Source organism: Gadus morhua, chromosome 3 (assembly GCF_902167405.1).
Source record: "Gadus morhua chromosome 3, gadMor3.0, whole genome shotgun sequence".
Classification (NCBI taxonomy): domain Eukaryota; kingdom Metazoa; phylum Chordata; class Actinopteri; order Gadiformes; family Gadidae; genus Gadus; species Gadus morhua.
In genome coordinates, this window is record NC_044050.1 from 13615262 (window position 1) to 13632936 (window position 17675).

At 44.1% G+C, this 17675-nt stretch overlaps 1 protein-coding gene and 1 long non-coding RNA gene across 3 annotated transcripts; both read left to right on the top strand.

Moving 5' to 3' along the window:
- Nucleotides 1–473: 473 nt before the first annotated feature.
- LOC115540982 (uncharacterized) lies at nucleotides 474–8218 on the top strand. Of its 2 annotated transcripts, none has more exons than XR_003976248.1 (2): nucleotides 474–7976; nucleotides 8123–8218. XR_003976248.1 is itself a non-coding variant. In XM_030352679.1 (2 exons), the coding sequence occupies exon 2, from the start codon at nucleotides 1655–1657 to the stop codon at nucleotides 7592–7594; it is 5940 nt and encodes a 1979-aa protein (XP_030208539.1). In that variant the 5' UTR covers nucleotides 474–719; nucleotides 866–1654; the 3' UTR covers nucleotides 7595–8218. The 2 variants fall into 2 exon arrangements, 1 of the variants encoding a protein (XP_030208539.1); XM_030352679.1 differs by having other exon boundaries at nucleotides 474–719; nucleotides 866–8218.
- A 2127-nt stretch (nucleotides 8219–10345) lies between these two features.
- Nucleotides 10346–11582, top strand: LOC115541018 (uncharacterized). The gene is made up of 3 exons (XR_003976255.1): nucleotides 10346–11097; nucleotides 11185–11307; nucleotides 11391–11582. It is a non-coding gene; the product is annotated as an uncharacterized LOC115541018 (long non-coding RNA).
- Nucleotides 11583–17675: the final 6093 nt, after the last annotated feature.

A 17675-nucleotide genomic window follows, 5' to 3' on the forward strand; every position in this document is an offset into this window, starting at 1 on the left:
CGCCCCTCCCTCCCGGTCGGAGCTGAGGGGGAGGGTGTGTGGCAGACGCCAGGGAGGGGTGGTGATTGAGGGGAGGTATGTGGCAGCATGCTGGCTCCACCCCCAAGCTTTACAGGGACTGCCTCCCTTAACGATGCAAGCCTGAGGTGCATTAGGCAGGAGTGCTTGGGGATAAAAGGGAGCATGCAACCACATGGAGGGAAGCCTACTTCGGAGTGCCTCTGCGTGAGCCTCTATGAACTGTGTGTGGCCAAAGAGTGCAGGAAACCTGAACATTGACAGATTATTTGTGTACCGACCGCTTTGCGTGAGAACCCTCCCGGTGACGACCCCTGGACTACGGACTACGGACTACGGACTCTGGATTACCCTTTTCCCCACCCTGGTGACAATTATTCGTCTATTTTGAATAAATCACCTTATTGAACTGCTCTCTGTGTTGTGTGCATCATTTGACTTGGTGGCGTGTGTAAATAATTCTTATGAAGGTCTGTTAAAATAACCACTTTCTCCATGCTTTTATTTTGATACTGTATTTTGCCGTCATGGGTCTTTTATTTTGACGCAGGAAGTTTGAATCTACAGTAGGTAACTTGACTTGAAGGAGATCGCGCGAAAAGGTTATTACGTGTAATTACGGAAGGAATTCAGGCTACAAACGGTTGCTCTGCATAACAATTTGTAGTAATTAATAAGTGCCTAGCTGGAATGGGAACAAGGTATTGTGTGTTTAATTTGTTTAAGACTTTATATTACTTAAAATGTGTTTAAATGTGTTGTTGCTGTACAGCCGCGCTAATGTTATCTTCATGGCGATAGTTGTATATGTGTAAGAGCTAATTAATGTTATTTATCTGTCCTGTAGCTCTTACGGTGTTTATGAAGAAAGATGTGAAGAAAGGAATATTTATGCTCAAAACAAGGCTGACGGCTGAACGTAAATAAAGGCTTCTGAAACATCTGTAAGCTTCACCATTGTCCGGCTGGGGTTCGCTACAGTAAGAGCTTGACCCACATCGATTCGACGACTTTTTGCCGCCATGACGGGTCACGACGGAGGGTCTTCACTGCATGCCTGCTGCTGTTGCTGCTACATCGCCCCATGCTGTTCACATGGAGTCATCGAGCAGCACATGTTCCTGCATGTCAACGCATGATCCACTACGGCAATCCGGGCAGCGGTCTCGTGGATTCGGTGCATTGGTCAAGTACAGTCGCATTCATTGACGCAGAACTGAGCATTACCCAATATCATATGGTCTACGGTACTTCCAATGAGGTGAGCTACACATTAACAGCTTCTTGAACTGAACCAGAGAACATTTAATGCTCACCTGCTCATCTGCAACGAAGGAACTGTTGATACGTTTATACAGACGGACACATTCATGTGGACTCTTTATAATTAAGGACATTTAAAAAAAAAAAAAAAAAAAAGGGGGAAATTGAACTGCATTTCATGCTATCTGAAAATTTTGCTTATAATGTTATTTACCTGAACATTTACAGTTATTTGAGTGTCTGCACATTGATGTAACTGCTAGTTATTTTTGTACTGGGGTTCTGATATTCTATGTTTAAACTGCTTAAGAGTTCGATCTTATCTGCTTCAGGGTTTTCATCTGGCTTAATAATTCTGAGTTAGGAGTTGATAATGTCAAAGTCAGGTTATGATAGTGACACAGAGGAGCAAATGGCTGGTTCTCAGCATGAAGTTCAGGATTTGCAGAGGGAGCTCCACTCAGTGGCAGACTCATCATGCCTGAAGGAAACGACTGAAGTGGTGGAAGAAGGTCAGAGTCATCTCCAAGGTAAACTGGATGACCCACCTGGAGGTCCCAGACGTTCCGAACGTGCACGGAACCCTACCGAGAAGATGCGTGCACTACAAGCGGAGGAGGCCAAGAAAATGGAGAAAGGGCTGCTCTCCATGTACGAGCAATGGAAACTCAAAATACGAAAAGCAAGAGATCAACTGAAGTCCTACATGCCAGATGATGAGCTCTGGCCTCTCGTGGAAGAACTTAGGAAAAGTAAGGAAGACATAATGAACATATATTCTGAAATGCGAGATCTTGCCACACCTTCCACTGATATCAGACGACGAGTCGATACTTGTGAATCAGTCACCACAGAAATCATTATCATTGCCCACAACAGAGCAATAGATGATGAAGTTGAGTTTAACGAGAAGCAGGAAAGACATCGCCTTCATGAACTCCTCCACCGTGACTATGCAAAGTCTGTCTATGGATCCGCCGCGTCCTTGACAAGTCATAGCAAGTCTGACCATCACTCCATGACTTCCTCTATGGCGGCCAAGCGTGCGGATGCAGCAGCAGAACTAGCAGTGAAGGAAACCAATTATGAGATGATGATAGCCGAAGAGAGACAAAGGGAAGTGATTCGAGAGTTAGAGGAACAACAGAGGATAGCTCTAGAGGCACAAAGGTATGAGTTGGAGCGACTGCAGGCAGAGAAGGAAGTGCGAGCAGCTAAGGCCAAGCTGAATGTGTACAATAAGGAGACAGAACATAAAGCTGCTGACTGCATCAACATTGAAAAGGATAAGGAAGCAACGAACGTGCCTGTAACTGCCGTCTCGCCATCCCATGTTGCAACACCCTCTCATAAAGACATTTCCTCACTGGCTCAGGTCTTTCAAGACAGCATAGCCTTGAATAGGCTCCCTGTTCCAGAGCCATTCGTCTTCAATGGTGATCCAATACGATTCACTGAATGGAAAGCATCGTTTTCTTCGCTCATTGACCAAAGAGCTATCACTCCAGCTGAAAAACTCTATTATTTGAAGAAGTATGTTGCCGGCCCAGCACGCCAGGTGCTAGATGGCACCTTTTTCCGAAACGATGATGAAGCCTACCAGGATGCCTGGAACAAGCTCACTCGTCGCTTCGGCCAGCCCTTTGCCATTCAGAGAGCATTCAGAGAGAAGCTTACCAATTGGCCTAGGATACAACCTAAAGATGCCGAGGGACTCAGAAACTTCTCTGATTTTCTAAATGCCTGTCAAGATGCCATGCCTCATGTCAAGGGTCTCGACATATTAAACGACTGCGAGGAAAACCAGAAGCTTGTCTATAAACTACCAGACTGGGCAGCTTCACGCTGGAACCGACAAGCCACACGAAGCCTGAACGATAGGCAAGAATTCCCAAGTTTCAAGGACTTTGCAATATTTGTGTCAACTGAAGCTGAGATTGCCTGCAATCCAATTACGTCGCTTTATGCTCTTCGCTCATCAGACTCTAACGCTGAAAAGAGAAATCTCAGAGACACAAAGACAAACCAGGCCAGTGTTTACACCACTCAAGCAGCTACGGACATCTTCAACAAAGGGTCAGAACAGAGAAAAACATGTATTCTCTGTCAAGATAATAGACACCAGCTTCATGCGTGTCCCAAGTTTACAGAAATGTTGTTGGTAGAGCGACGGAACTATGTAAAGGAGAAGAAACTCTGCTACGGATGCCTAAAATTCGGCCACAGCGCAAAAAGCTGTCGTCATCGCCACTGTTGCGACAACTGTAAAGGAAAACATCCGACGGCCCTCCACGATTACAACTATGGGAAGGAGAAGTCTTCATCAGAAGCAGCGACAAATCAAAGAGCTGCTGCAACGTCGCTCAGTGTTGCAGGCGAAGGCTCATCCTACACATCGATGGTGATGCCAGTGTGGGTGTCATCCAAAAACAACCCAACTGCTGAGAGACTTGTCTACGCTCTACTTGACACTCAAAGCGATACAACATTCATCGACCAAGAAGTGAGTGACAGTCTAAATGCTGACAAGTATCCAGTGAAGTTGAAGCTGACGACCATGAGTGGAATGAACACGGTTCTCTCAAGTGAGAGTGTTTTCGGCCTCTGTGTAAGGGGATACAGCTCTGCAATTCAGTTTGATCTCCCAGTTGCCTACTCAAAGGACTGCATACCTGTAAACCGTGCTCATATTCCCACTTGTGAGACGGCTAAGCAATGGAGTCACCTCAGAGAAATAGCAGAAGAAATCCAACCTCTGAAGGACTGTGAAATAGGGCTCCTGATAGGCTATAACTGCTCTAGAGCCATGGCACCAAGGCAGGTTATTCTAGGAGGAGATGAGGAACCTTATGCTGTACGGACAGACTTAGGATGGAGTATTGTGGGGCGCTCATCGCAAAGCTATGATCCGCCGAGCTCAAGTCGCCTGTGCCACAAAATCTCCATTAAAGTACTGCCTCCGGTAACTCCGGCCGACGCTATTCGCATTCTGGAATCTGACTTCAAGGATGATAGTGAAGACAGCAAAACAGTGTCACAAGATGACATCACCTTCCTCAACAAGCTAAATGAGGGCATACAGAAAAACAAACATGGCCATTACCAAATGCCTCTACCCTTCAAAAAAAGACCCAGTATGCCTGACAACAAAAACTCAGTCATGATACGCCTCAACCACCTCAAAAGAAAACTGCAGCGGGATGAAAAGTATAAGGAGCAGTATGTCAAGTTCATGGAGGAGATCATCGAAAGGGGAGATGCAGAGCAGATCGAAGACGGTGGGAGTGAAGTTGAGAGATGGTACATTCCCCATCATGGTGTTCGGCACGCAAAGAAGCCAGATAAGCTTCGTGTAGTGTTCGATTGCTCTGCCAGACACAAAGGAACCAGCTTGAACGACCATCTCCTCTCAGGGCCTGACTTGCTGAACAACTTGAGCGGTGTTCTTATCCGCTTCCGACGTTACCCTGTTGCTTTGATGTGTGACATTGAAAAAATGTTCCATCAATTCCATGTGGATGAGGCTGATCGCAACTACCTGCGCTTTCTTTGGTGGAAGCAAGGAGACTTGAACTCACCGCCCAGTGAGTTCCGTATGAAGGTGCATCTGTTCGGTGCAGCCTCCTCCCCTGGATGTGCAAACTTCGGGATGAAGCATCTAGCTAAGGAGAATGGCGACCTCTACCCTAAAGGCTCACAGTTTATCATGAGGGATTTCTATGTTGATGATGGCCTCACCAGTGCTGGCAGCACCGAAGAAGCTGTTCAGCTTGCCAGAGAAGCTCGTGAACTCTGTGCCATGGGTGGACTCCGATTACACAAATTTGTGTCAAATGAGAGAAATGTCCTAGAAAGTATACCGCCCTCTGAAAGAGCAATCAATGTGACGAATATGGACCTCACGTTCGATGAACTGCCGCTTGAGAGAGCCCTGGGGATTCAATGGGATGTGGAGTCCGACCATTTTCGTCTCAGTGTCAGCCTCAAGGATCAGCCGGCAACACGTCGCGGCATTCTTTCTACAGTTGCCTCCTTGTATGATCCTCTCGGGTTCGTGGCGCCAGTTCTGCTCAAAGCGAAGATCATTCTTCAGGAGATGTGTAGGCGAGGCACAGGCTGGGACGATCCTCTCCCTGACGAGCTCCGTCCAAAATGGGAAAAATGGAGAGATGATCTAGCTCAGTTGGATAATGTCACTATACCCCGCACTTACTCACCAGCTGGATTTGGGAAGGTTTTGAAGACACAGCTGCATCATTTCTCAGATGCTAGCTTGAAGGGTTATGGTCAGTGTTCATACTTGAGACTACAAAATGAGGAGGGAGACGTTCACTGTGCCTTAGTTGTAGGAAAATCACGCGTCTCGCCATCAAAAGTTACAACTGTTCCAAGATTGGAACTGACGGCTGCAGTTGTCTCTGTGAAGATGAGCAACATGCTCAAGGAGGAATTTGGATCAGCTGACACTGAGGAGGTCTTCTGGACCGATTCTAAGGTGGTCTTGGGATACATAAAAAACGAAGCACGACGATTCCACACCTTTGTGGCTAACCGTGTTCAGAAGATTCACCTCAGCTCAGACCCTCAACAATGGAGATATGTTCCAACCAATGAGAATCCTGCTGACCATGCTTCCAGGAGCTTGACTCCCAGCGAGCTTTTGTCATCCACCTGGTTCACTGGACCCAAGTTCTTGTGGCACAAGGAAATGAAGCCGCCGGCAGATGAAATTCCAGAGTTAATAATTGGAGACCCAGAGGTCAGAAGTGCTTTGGTACTTAACACAAGAACTACAGAGCAAGCGAGCCTTGTTGATCGTTTATCTAAGTTCTCATCTTGGTCACTGGCTATTCGAGCTGTTGCACGCCTTTTAAGGCGCATCAGAAAGAACAGATCAAACAACCTCACCACTGTAACAGAACGAGAAGATGCAGAACATTGCATAATCAAAGACCTGCAGAAAAACGTGTACCAAGAAGAGTTGAAACTGCTGAGCAAAGGGGTCCCCCTACCCTCTCACAATTCACTACACTCTCTTGATGCCTTCCTCGATAAAGATGGTGTCTTCAGGGTGGGAGGAAGGCTGTGCAACTCTTCTCTTCCCAACTCCATCAAGCACCCTGCAATCATTCCCAAAGATCATCACATTACAAAAATGATCATTGCTCATCACCATGAAAGAATCGAACATCAAGGTAAAGGCCTCACCCTCAATGAGATCAGGTCCCACGGCTACTGGATTCCAGGAATCAACAGGGCAGTAGCATCGCACATTCGTCAATGCGTCACCTGTAGACGGCACCGGAAACCAACGGAAGAGCAAAGGATGGCTGATCTACCCCCCGAACGCGTGGAACCATCACCCCCCTTCACCTTCTGTGGAATGGACTGCTTTGGTCCATTCCTCACGAAGCAAGGAAGAAAGGAGAACAAGAGGTATGGTCTACTTTTCACTTGCTTTAGCTCCCGTGCCATTCATATTGAGATGCTTGATGGCATGTCCACAGACGCCCTCATCAATGGCCTCCGATGCTTCATTGCTATGCGTGGTGCTGTTCGTCAGATCAAGTCCGATCAAGGTAGCAACTTCGTTGGAGCCAAAAACGAACTTAAGGAAGCTCTAAAGGAAGTTGATGCAGACCGGCTGGCTGTATTCCTTGCTGAAAAACAATGTGACTTTTGCATGAATGCACCTTATTCAAGCCATGTCGGAGGTGTTTGGGAGAGACAGATTAGGACGGTGAGAAGCGTTCTAAGGTCCACGCTTGCTCTTTCCTCTGGAAGGCTAAATGATGCTTCACTGCGGGCTTTTCTCTATGAAGCTATGGCAATCGTCAACAGTCGACCACTGACTGTTGACAACCTCAGTGATCCTCATAGTCTTGAGCCACTCACACCTAATCATCTTCTGACTATGAAAACTGTCAGGGCCTTACCACCTCCAGGCGAGTTCGTCAGAGAGGACATGTATGGCAAGAAAAGGTGGCGACATGTTCAATACCTGGCAGAACAGTTTTGGAGTCGATGGCGAAAGGAATACCTGGCCAACATCTCTCTCAGACAACGTTGGCATGCACCGAAGAGAAATCTTCAAGTTGGAGATATCGTAATGATGAAAGGAGAGGATGCACACAGGAACGAGTGGAGATTAGGTAGAGTTTTAGAAACTACTATTGACAAAGACGGACTAGTAAGGAGAGTTAAGATCTGCCTCGGTGACAGGAATCTTGGCAAGAAAGGAGAGCGTCTCCATAAGATGTCTGAAGTCGAGCGCCCTGTCCAAAGGCTAGTCCTGCTATTGGAGACTAATTAAACTTGTTCTCTCTTTACATAATTTGTTTTTTTTTGCACTTTCATGAGGAAGGTCATTTTTTTTGTTAGAAAATCATTCGTGTTTAATGTTAACTGTATACTGTTCCATTAGGGACTCATGATTGGTGGGAGTGTAAATAATTCTTATGAAGGTCTGTTAAAATAACCACTTTCTCCATGCTTTTATTTTGATACTGTATTTTGCCGTCATGGGTCTTTTATTTTGACGCAGGAAGTTTGAATCTACAGTAGGTAACTTGACTTGAAGGAGATCGCGCGAAAAGGTTATTACGTGTAATTACGGAAGGAATTCAGGCTACAAACGGTTGCTCTGCATAACAATTTGTAGTAATTAATAAGTGCCTAGCTGGAATGGGAACAAGGTATTGTGTGTTTAATTTGTTTAAGACTTTATATTACTTAAAATGTGTTTAAATGTGTTGTTGCTGTACAGCCGCGCTAATGTTATCTTCATGGCGATAGTTGTATATGTGTAAGAGCTAATTAATGTTATTTATCTGTCCTGTAGCTCTTACGGTGTTTATGAAGAAAGATGTGAAGAAAGGAATATTTATGCTCAAAACAAGGCTGACGGCTGAACGTAAATAAAGGCTTCTGAAACATCTGTAAGCTTCACCATTGTCCGGCTGGGGTTCGCTACAGCGTGGAAACCCCACACCCACTGGCCCGCTACAATATATGTATATATATAGAGAGAGAGCGAGAGAGAGAGAGAGAGAGAGAGAGAGGACGCCACAGATATAGAGAGCGAGAGAGAGAGAGAGAGACTGAGAGACACACACACACAAACACACAGACAGACAGCTGAACGCAGCAGTGGGGGAAGAGAGATTGACAACTAAGAGGGAGAGATGTTGAGGGAAAATTAGGAATGAGGAATGTTGATCTAGCCCCTACAGGTCAGGTCACGCTCAAGATTCAGATTTTCTGGCATCGGAGGGAGAGGAACACTGGTAGCTTAGGCTAGCTCCAGTTGTGGACCGGCCATCTGGCATACCGGGCATCGTCCCGGTGGGCGTTGACTTATTTTAATTTTGAAAGAAACAACACATGGAAGCAATGGAGAACGCCATCTCGTTCGGTTGTTTAGAACTGAAAATCCGGCTGCCAGGACAACGTAACGTTTTCACTTTAGTACTCTATTTCCAAGTGGGTGCTACATATTGGTGGTGGTTTGTGAGGTCCCCCCTTCACTTTAGGCGTCTTTGAGTGTTATTAATTATTATTATTCTTCATGTTTAACCTCTGTTTTCCTTTTATTCCTAGTCTGTTTTACATAGTTTTGAATGATGACTATATGCTCTGTAAGGTGACCTTGGGTGTCTTGAAAGGCGCCTCTAAATTAAATGTATTATTATTATTATTATTATTATTTGAGTGGAACAACTTAGCAGGTGTCCATATAGCCTATATAGGGTTAGCCTAATTGAACTAGTTTAAGAAGAGAAAACATTTTGACTAAAACTAATGACTAAAAGTTGACTAAAATGTAAGGACTTTTCGTCGACTAAAACTAGACTAAAACTACAAAGGAAAACAATGACTAAAATGTGACTAAATATACTAATTTTTTTTGTCAAAAGACTAAGACTAAGACTAAATCTAAAATAGCTGACAAAATTAACACTGCGTTGACCATATAGCATGGTAAGTTACCTTAGCCTGGGGCTAGCTAGGCTACATTATGAGACATGTCCAAAACAAAGTAGAAAACGTTTTTACATTGAATGTGATGTGACCTAATTAAGACTGAGAGACACACACACACAAACACACAGACTGAGACAGCTGAACGCAGCAGTGGGGGAAGAGAGATTGACAACTAAGAGGGAGAGATGTTGAGGGAAAATGGCACATAGAGAAAATAAAACTGATGGGGAGAGAGTGAAGGAGGAAGGGGAGAAGAGAGAGTATAAAATAAATGTGAGCGAAAGATGGAGTGAGAGACATGGACAGATAGTGAGATGGATGGAGAGATAGGAGGTGGTGGAATAAACAAATAGTGAGAGATCAAATGAGAGATAGGAGGAGGTAGAGACAGAGATAGTGAGATAGACAGACAGAGAGACAGAGAGTGTTAGAGATGGAGGGAGATATAGGAGGAGGTGGAGACAGACCCACATAGAGGAATGTTGATCTAGCCCCTACAGGTCAGTTCACGCTCAAGATTCAGATTTTCTGGCATCGGAGGGAGAGGAACACTGGTAGTTTAGGCTAGCTCCAGTTGCGGACCGGCCATCTGGCATACCGGGCATCGTCCCGGTGGGCCGTTGACCCAATGTGGGCCGGTCCTGTCCGCTATGTTTTTTTTTTTTCTCCCTCTCTAAAATTTCCCCCAATTGGGCCAGCCAATTGGCTACAGAGGGCTAGCAGTTGCCAGCATCGACACATATTATTGGTCTAGTTTGTTATTGTCAATCAATCATGGTTGGTGCTGAAAAACTGCGACTTAAAAAGCTGAAGTCTCTGGAGGTGGAAGCTGCTAAATGTTCAAAATTGACAGACCTATTTGGTGCCGGGGTTACCACCCAAGCAGGTGCTGCTGCGCCGGGAGACGAGCGAGTGGAGGCATGTATCATGGTAAGTTACCTTAGCCTGGGGCTAGCTAGGCTACATTATGAGACATGTCCAAAACAAAGTAGAAAACGTTTTTACATTGAATGTGATGTGACCTAATTAACTGCATACTTGTGACAACATATTAGCCCAGAGTTGAAGGGCTCTGACTGTTGGTAGTTGTGGTTGATTTTGTTTAAATATGCCCAATTGTTAAATTATGGGTTATATTGTTCAGATGATTTAGCTAAGCTAGCTAACAACACGTCAGCAGTCTCTTGTTGCCATAGCAACAGTAAATATTGATATGGTCTAATGAGCTGCAAATAGAGATGCAGAATCAAGCTGTATTGTAAATACAGATGAGATCCTTGAGATACAAAATACCAGTAAACCTATAGGAAATAAATAGTTTAATTTGCAATATTTGTAATTGATTTTATTTTAATCTTTCAATTAATGTATTGTTTACTGAGTTGACAACTATTTCGTAGGTATAATTTGTGTGTAACTTTAATTTCTGTGTAAATTTGTTAATGGCTGTGTATAGTGCTGTCTTGGGCATTTTCAGCTATTGTCACAAAGATCTGACTTTTTTGCATTGGAAAACACTAGTGTCATAATGAAAACATGACAAAGCCATTAGTGTTGTTACGCTCGTGAAAGTTTAGTTCAATATGAACTAATCTTTTATCTTGTCCATTATTCTGTGGTTTTGAGTTATTTCCCCATCCAATGATAAATGCTTTCCCTATGAATAGCCCAGACAGGTTCAGGGAAAGTCCAGCTGGTCAGTTCAGGGAGAGAGCCAGACCAATGCAGGCAGCCCAAAGACTAGACCATCTGAGAGGGAAAAGGCTGTAGAGAGTGAGGAGTGTGTCAGCCTTCACTGCACTAAAGTTTGGCTGTTGAGTCTCCTCTAGTATGGTAAGTTTATCATTTTTTATGTTTTTATGAAATTATACTTAGTTTGTGATGATTAGAGACTTAATAATGTATCCATGTCCCTCTCAGGTTCACCACTTGAAATGCGAGAGCCTGAGGAGTTTTCCCCCCTCCGTCCATTTTCAAGGACTTGCTCTCTTACTGCCTCCACTTCACCACTTTTTGGCTAATGAAACGTCTCTGATTTGTTGAGTATGTCATGTGTCGTATAATGTTAGATGAATTCATACTTGATTTGTGATGATGACTTAATAATGTTTCCATGTCTCTTTTAGGTTGACCACCCTATGTATGAGAGCCTAAGGAGTTGTTTTCCCTCTGTCCCCTTTTGAGGACCTGCTTTGTCTCCTCCATCATTAACTGAGCCACTTTTGGGTTCCTGAGCTGATTTCATGTGGTGAGAGGAATGCAATATGTGTATGTTTAAAGGTTTATGTGAAGAAACATACTATATGTGATAAAATGACAATTGGTTATTCATAAAATTCTCTTTATATTCTCTGCTACCATCATCTCCTGTCAAACAGGTTTTCCTGACCTGCTAGAAGTTCTTCCATGATGCTTGAGAGAGAGAGAGAGAGAGAGAGAGAGAGAGAGAGAGAGAGAGAGAGAGAGAGAGAGAGAGAGAGAGAGAGAGAGAGAGAGAGAGAGATTAATCTTTACTTTGTGAGTTTATTATGCAACTTATTTTGTCTCAGATTCAAACAAAAGGTTTGATTATGATAATTTCCTGGTGAAAATATGATGATTTTTTATTTCAAACATCTGCATATCTTTGTGTGCAGATGTTTGAATGTGCACATACACGTATATGAGAATGCATATCTACTCAGACCTGTAATTCATGTCTTAGACTTTTTCACACAGCTATAGATAATTATTATTTTTCTCTATTTATGGTTCCATAATGACTGAGTCACCGTTAAAAAAATTTGTTTCAGCTCTAATGCTGATACTGTCTATAATATGTTTCTATTTAGATTATTTGTCAGGATACTTTGTTATTATTGTCCGAGTCTGGTTTTAACTAATGCTGGGCTTACACAAAAATATATTCACATTCACAGACTAAAAACTGAAAGGGTAGCATAGGGTTCTTCCTGTTAGTCTCGTCCCACCCCTAGTCATGACATAACTTCTGTTTTCATGTGATGTGACTATAATGAATAAAGACTGATTGATTGATTGCTATAGCGGTCAATTTTAGTCCTTGGGGCCTATCTTGCATCCGGCGCAATTTACTTTCTCACTGGCGCATGTGTTGTTGCTAGTTAGCAACTGCCGCAGAGTGTTCTTTTCCCTCCTGCGCCACGCGTCGGTAAATTAGGGAATGATCTTGCGCCCCAAGGGGTGGTTCAGCGAAAGGAGGAGGCGTGTTCTGGCGCAAATGTTCCCTGGGGCTATTTTGCAGATTCAGAAATCACTTTCGCCACAAACCAGGAAATACCTGGTTTAAAGTCAGTGGCGCGTTGTTCAGATGCTATTTTAAGGGCGCATGCATAATGTTGCTTGTGCACCTCGCGCATACACTTTGCTACTCTCATCTACCTAGCCACACCTTCTGGGTAAATTATTTGGGAAAGAACAGCTGATACAGCGGTAATAAGTTGTACTTTTAAATCAATGCATCTGCAAACACCGTACTGCAAATACATATTTTCTTGACACAGACATCGTGTACATGCCCATAACTTTTAGGATTGATGAGTATTTGATTGTGAGAAAACATTGTCTTATTGCGAGTGACGGGTTAAAAAGAATGAATGAATGTGGGTACGAGTGTGTGCATGTGTACAATTATTAATGAATGCGGGCGCGCGTTTGTGCGTCCATCTGTTTAAACACACGCAAACTAAACACGTAACGCATAATACAGTCCATGGCAAAGTATAATAACGGGGGGACATATGAATATTATGAACACAAGTCGATATCGATAATGCATACAATACTGATAAGGAACGATGTTTATAATGTATTGTGTATATCATTAAATAGAAGCACAGTTACCGCATATCATATGTGTGTTAAGTTTTCTGAAGTTGTGGGAGAAAAGCTTATTCCATGTGTGAATTAGGCCATATTATTTGTCCATAAACTGAGCCATTTGAAGTTTGATTTCATGTTCATCTGTCTCATCGGAGACTGCAGACGTGCTGTCAATATATCAACTCGTCAGATTCAAATGGGGATGGGAGCTGGCACTCTCATTGGTTTATTGCACGTTACGCCCAAACCACACCTACGGGTAATTAGGCTACTTCAGACCAACCCTTTTTAGATATGCGCCGGGCGCAAGAGTAATTTTTGCGCCGGTAAAATAGCGACATCGCCATAGAACCGCCCACAAAGTTACTTGCGCTTCGCACTTCTCACTTGCGCTTCAGACCGTTAAAATAGGGCCCCTTGAGTTCATATAGTTACGTGCTTTATTTGTTAACTGCTATCAAGGAATATGACTCTCCTTTGTAGTATGCCTGAGAGGAGTGTCTGGTGATAATGCAGTGGGCTGGTCTGGACAGAAAATGCTAGGGCAGAATTTTTGTCCCACTCCACCCCAGGCGAGCTCACACATGTCTTCCACACACACGTGCATAATATGGCGCAATATAACTACAGGCTGGGCCAAAGGCAATAAAGTAAATAGCTAAACAAGTAGAGGAGCACCAGATGTGTGATTGAGTGGCTTGAGAGCATTGAATATTGACTTTGTTATTACACGTAGGGGCAGGGGAGAGAGTTTCTGAAGAAAGTAAACTAAAACACACACACACACACACACACACACACACACACACACACACACACACACACACACACACACACACACACACACACACACACACACACACACACACACACACACAGCCTCCTCTGCTCCCGTATACAATGCCCCCCCCCTCACACAGACACAAGACATCCCATCTCTTGTTCATCAGTCACGTTGTGTCAAGAAACCATCTTCTCCTTTCCTATAACTTGAGACTTATAATTTTCTACTTTGTGCTTGCTAACTATCGCTTGGTACAAGGGAAGATCTGTGTACTCCCATGTGTGTGTTGCTGAAAGGTCCTTGAGCCCACAGTTTTTTGTGTTTCCTACTAGGAGTTGGCCTTTATCTTCCTCCACCAAACTAATGCACTGTGACTATCGCTGCACTGGATGGCAGAGCAAAATATGGCATTGCGCAAAACTGCTCAGCCGTTGAAAAAAGGTCAACGAATGAACTTGCCTGTCCTGTGTGGGTGCGTCTGTGTGCGTGCGATGCGTGCGTGCGTGTGTGTGGTAGTTGAAAGCATAGACGTGTTACTGCACTGAAAGTGCCAGTGAACTCATTTATTCTGTGTTAGTGTGTCTTCCACGATTTTTAACAAAGAAATCCATGCCATTGGGTCGCTGCTAATAAAATAATTCCATTATCTTGAAAATCTGGTGTAACATCCAATGTCTTTGCAAACCAGTGTATGGACGATTCGCTCTGCTCCAAACTCAAGTACCGTTCTTGAAGGTCCACGAACGCCGAGAGGGGCGGTTGCTGCATCCGAGAGAGGGTTAAGCTTCACGGACACTCATAGCATAACGTTGTGCTTTGCACTCTTTATGTACACAACATTGCCTCAAAATAAGTACCATAAAGTTGCCCTAGGTCGTAACCTTGGAGATAACACCTAGCTCCTCCTCTCCCCCCAAAAAGCTTAGATTTTTTATCTCATGTTGCGATAAAACTATTTGAAACCACTTGATTGAGAGCTCCACACAGTGTTATCAGAGGTGTGGTGAGCTGATGGAAGAGGTATTTATGGTCATGTGCTCAAATGACTGGTTAATGATTACATATTTTAAAAGGAAGTCCAGAAGGAAGTCCAGGAAAAACGTGCAATGCTTAACTAACTTTTCTTGGCCAAGCCCAAAACAAATGTTTATGTGCACATTCAGCCAATGGCAGCAGTTTGCCTGTCCCCGCCATCCAGGGTAGAAAGGAAGATTGCAGTTATTGTGTGTACCCCTTTATATGTGTGTTGTTATTATGTGTATCACTGTATATGTGTTTTGTTATTGTGTGTATCCTTGTATATGTGTTTTGTTATTGTGTCTATCCTTGTACATGTGTTTTGTTATTGTGTGTATCCCTGTATATGTGTTTTGATATTGTGTGTATCCCTGTATTCGGTGTTGTTGTCGTGTGTATTCCTGTATACATGTTTGTGTTGTTACTGCGTGTATCTCTGTATAAATGTTTATGTTGTTATTGTGTTTATCCCAGTATATGTGTGATGCTATTTTGTGATTCCCTGTAAATTTGTGTTGTTATTGAGTGTATCTGTGTCAAGGTGTGATATTATATTATTGAGTGTAACCCTGTATATGTGTGTTGTGTGTGTTTCCCTGTAAAGTTTTGTTTTTATTGTGTGTATCCTTCATATACATGTTTGTGTTGTTGTGATACTTGATTATATATGGGATTCCAAACAGCACCTTGTTAAGACTTGGAATATACCAGAATATAATAATAGCTTTCTTTCACAACGTCTGGTGCTGAGGATGAGCCATGGAGGTGGTAGGGGGTGGAGAGCAGGGGGAGATATAGACGCAGACAGCAACAGAGAATGGCTCTGGGCAGGGGGGAGGTCTAAAGCGCTTTCCTGACAGTGATTCCGGAGGGTGCCCCCAGAGGAGCTGCTCTCCCACACACACACAAACACTCTGAAAAAAAGCCTTAGCAAAAATAGTGCTCAGCCCCAGCCTGGTAGCTCAGTTGACCTGCTCCACCTGCATACATAAACACAAGGGAGCACATTTCCACCTCAAACACACCGCAGCGTCTCCTCGACGGCCTGCCATTAATCTTTCCTTCAGCAGACAGCCCGTGAGCTAAGACCACATGCTAAATGCCATTGGGAGTCGACATGGCACTGGCAATTATCAACCCAGCTCTGCTAGATTTAGTGTGGAAGAATGATGTAAGTTGTGTGTGCGTGTGTTAGTGTGTGCTTGTGGTTGACAATGAGTGTGTGTGTGGGTGTGTCAGAGTGCATTTATGTGCGTGTGTGCGTGCGTGCGTGCGTGTGTGTGTGTGTGCGTGTTTGTGTATGCTTGCGAGCGTGTGTTTGTGTTTAAAGCAGGACTGTAGGTTTTTATTCAACTAGAAGGGCCTCCGGAGCAGGGCTCCAGTGTTGTGCTTCATGGCACGGACCCTCTGCACAGCCTCCCCCCAATCAGGGACCCAAACCCGGGGAAGATTGAGAGCAACGGGGCAGGTGAACAGGGCCGAGTGGCTGTAAGAGAGAGATGTATCGAGAGATAGAGAGATGGCGAGGACAAGACGGATAAAAATGTATATCACGAGACAGAGAAGGATGGATAGAGAAAGAGACAGATGGATGGAGACAGAGAGAGGCAGACAGATAGATAGAGAGACAGGGAGAGAGCTAAGACATACTTGGATGCACGTGGGTTCATTCTGCATGATTACATTCTCCTTAATGTCTGAAGTAGGCATCACAGTTCAGTACCACAATACTCACTAAGATACTGTAACGTACTGGAGGGGAAATAACAAACCATTAAGCGAGGTCCATTAGGTCCTCATAACCTCCATCTAATACCCTGCTGCAGCCCGCTGTTATCAGGACAAGACGACCGCTGACGTTCTTGTTCTGCTAACGGTGAATCTTCTAGTCTTCTAGCGCGCTTAATGGACAATAAAGCCACATTCGAGCCTGTTTTGTTATTAAGTGCACTTCCTTCGCAATGTATTAGAAGTACATCTATTATTTCATCAGACAACGGCTACTCCAAGACTACTTTCCTCCAAGAACCCATTTCCGCCTCTTCCCTGTGTGATGATAACCCACATGTGCACTCAAAGTTAAAGTAAAAAATTGTACACCTACAGACATGAGGGGAACTAGGGCTGGTTGGATGGACGAGGGGGGGGATCCACTGTTGGTGAGGATTAAAACCCTGACTGAAGCTCGCAGGGCAATGCTATAAACCAATGGTGTGATGAGAAGAGCAACTGGGTAAGATGGAAAATAGTCCCCCCCCCACATCCTCAGTCCTTGAAAAGGAGTATCCCGCTGACACTTACTGATAATAACTCTCACAATTACAATCGGTTTCAGCTAAGGTTATCTCTACTCCTGCTTTTGATCAAGATTGCAAAGCAGGATACTACTGCACTCAAGCATGTTCCTCTATTTACCAGAGTATACCTTCTTCAAGGTAAATGGACTGCATTCATAGAGCGCTTTTCTAACCTGTGGCCACTCAAAGCACTTTACAATTATTGCCTGATATTAGCCCATTCCTACGCACAATCACACATCGATGAGGGTGATAGCCATGCAAGGCGGCAGCCAGCTCATCGGGATCAGACAGGGTTAGGGTTTTGCTCAGGGATACCTCGACACTAGGAGGAGCCGGGGATCAAACTAGCAACCTTCCGATTATAAGTCGACCTGTTGTCAATGTTGACCTCTCAAAGAATTACAATTCGGGCAATAAATAAGGTGGAAGAATCCATGTTACCAGGCTCCCAGGACATCTTTCTAACCCCA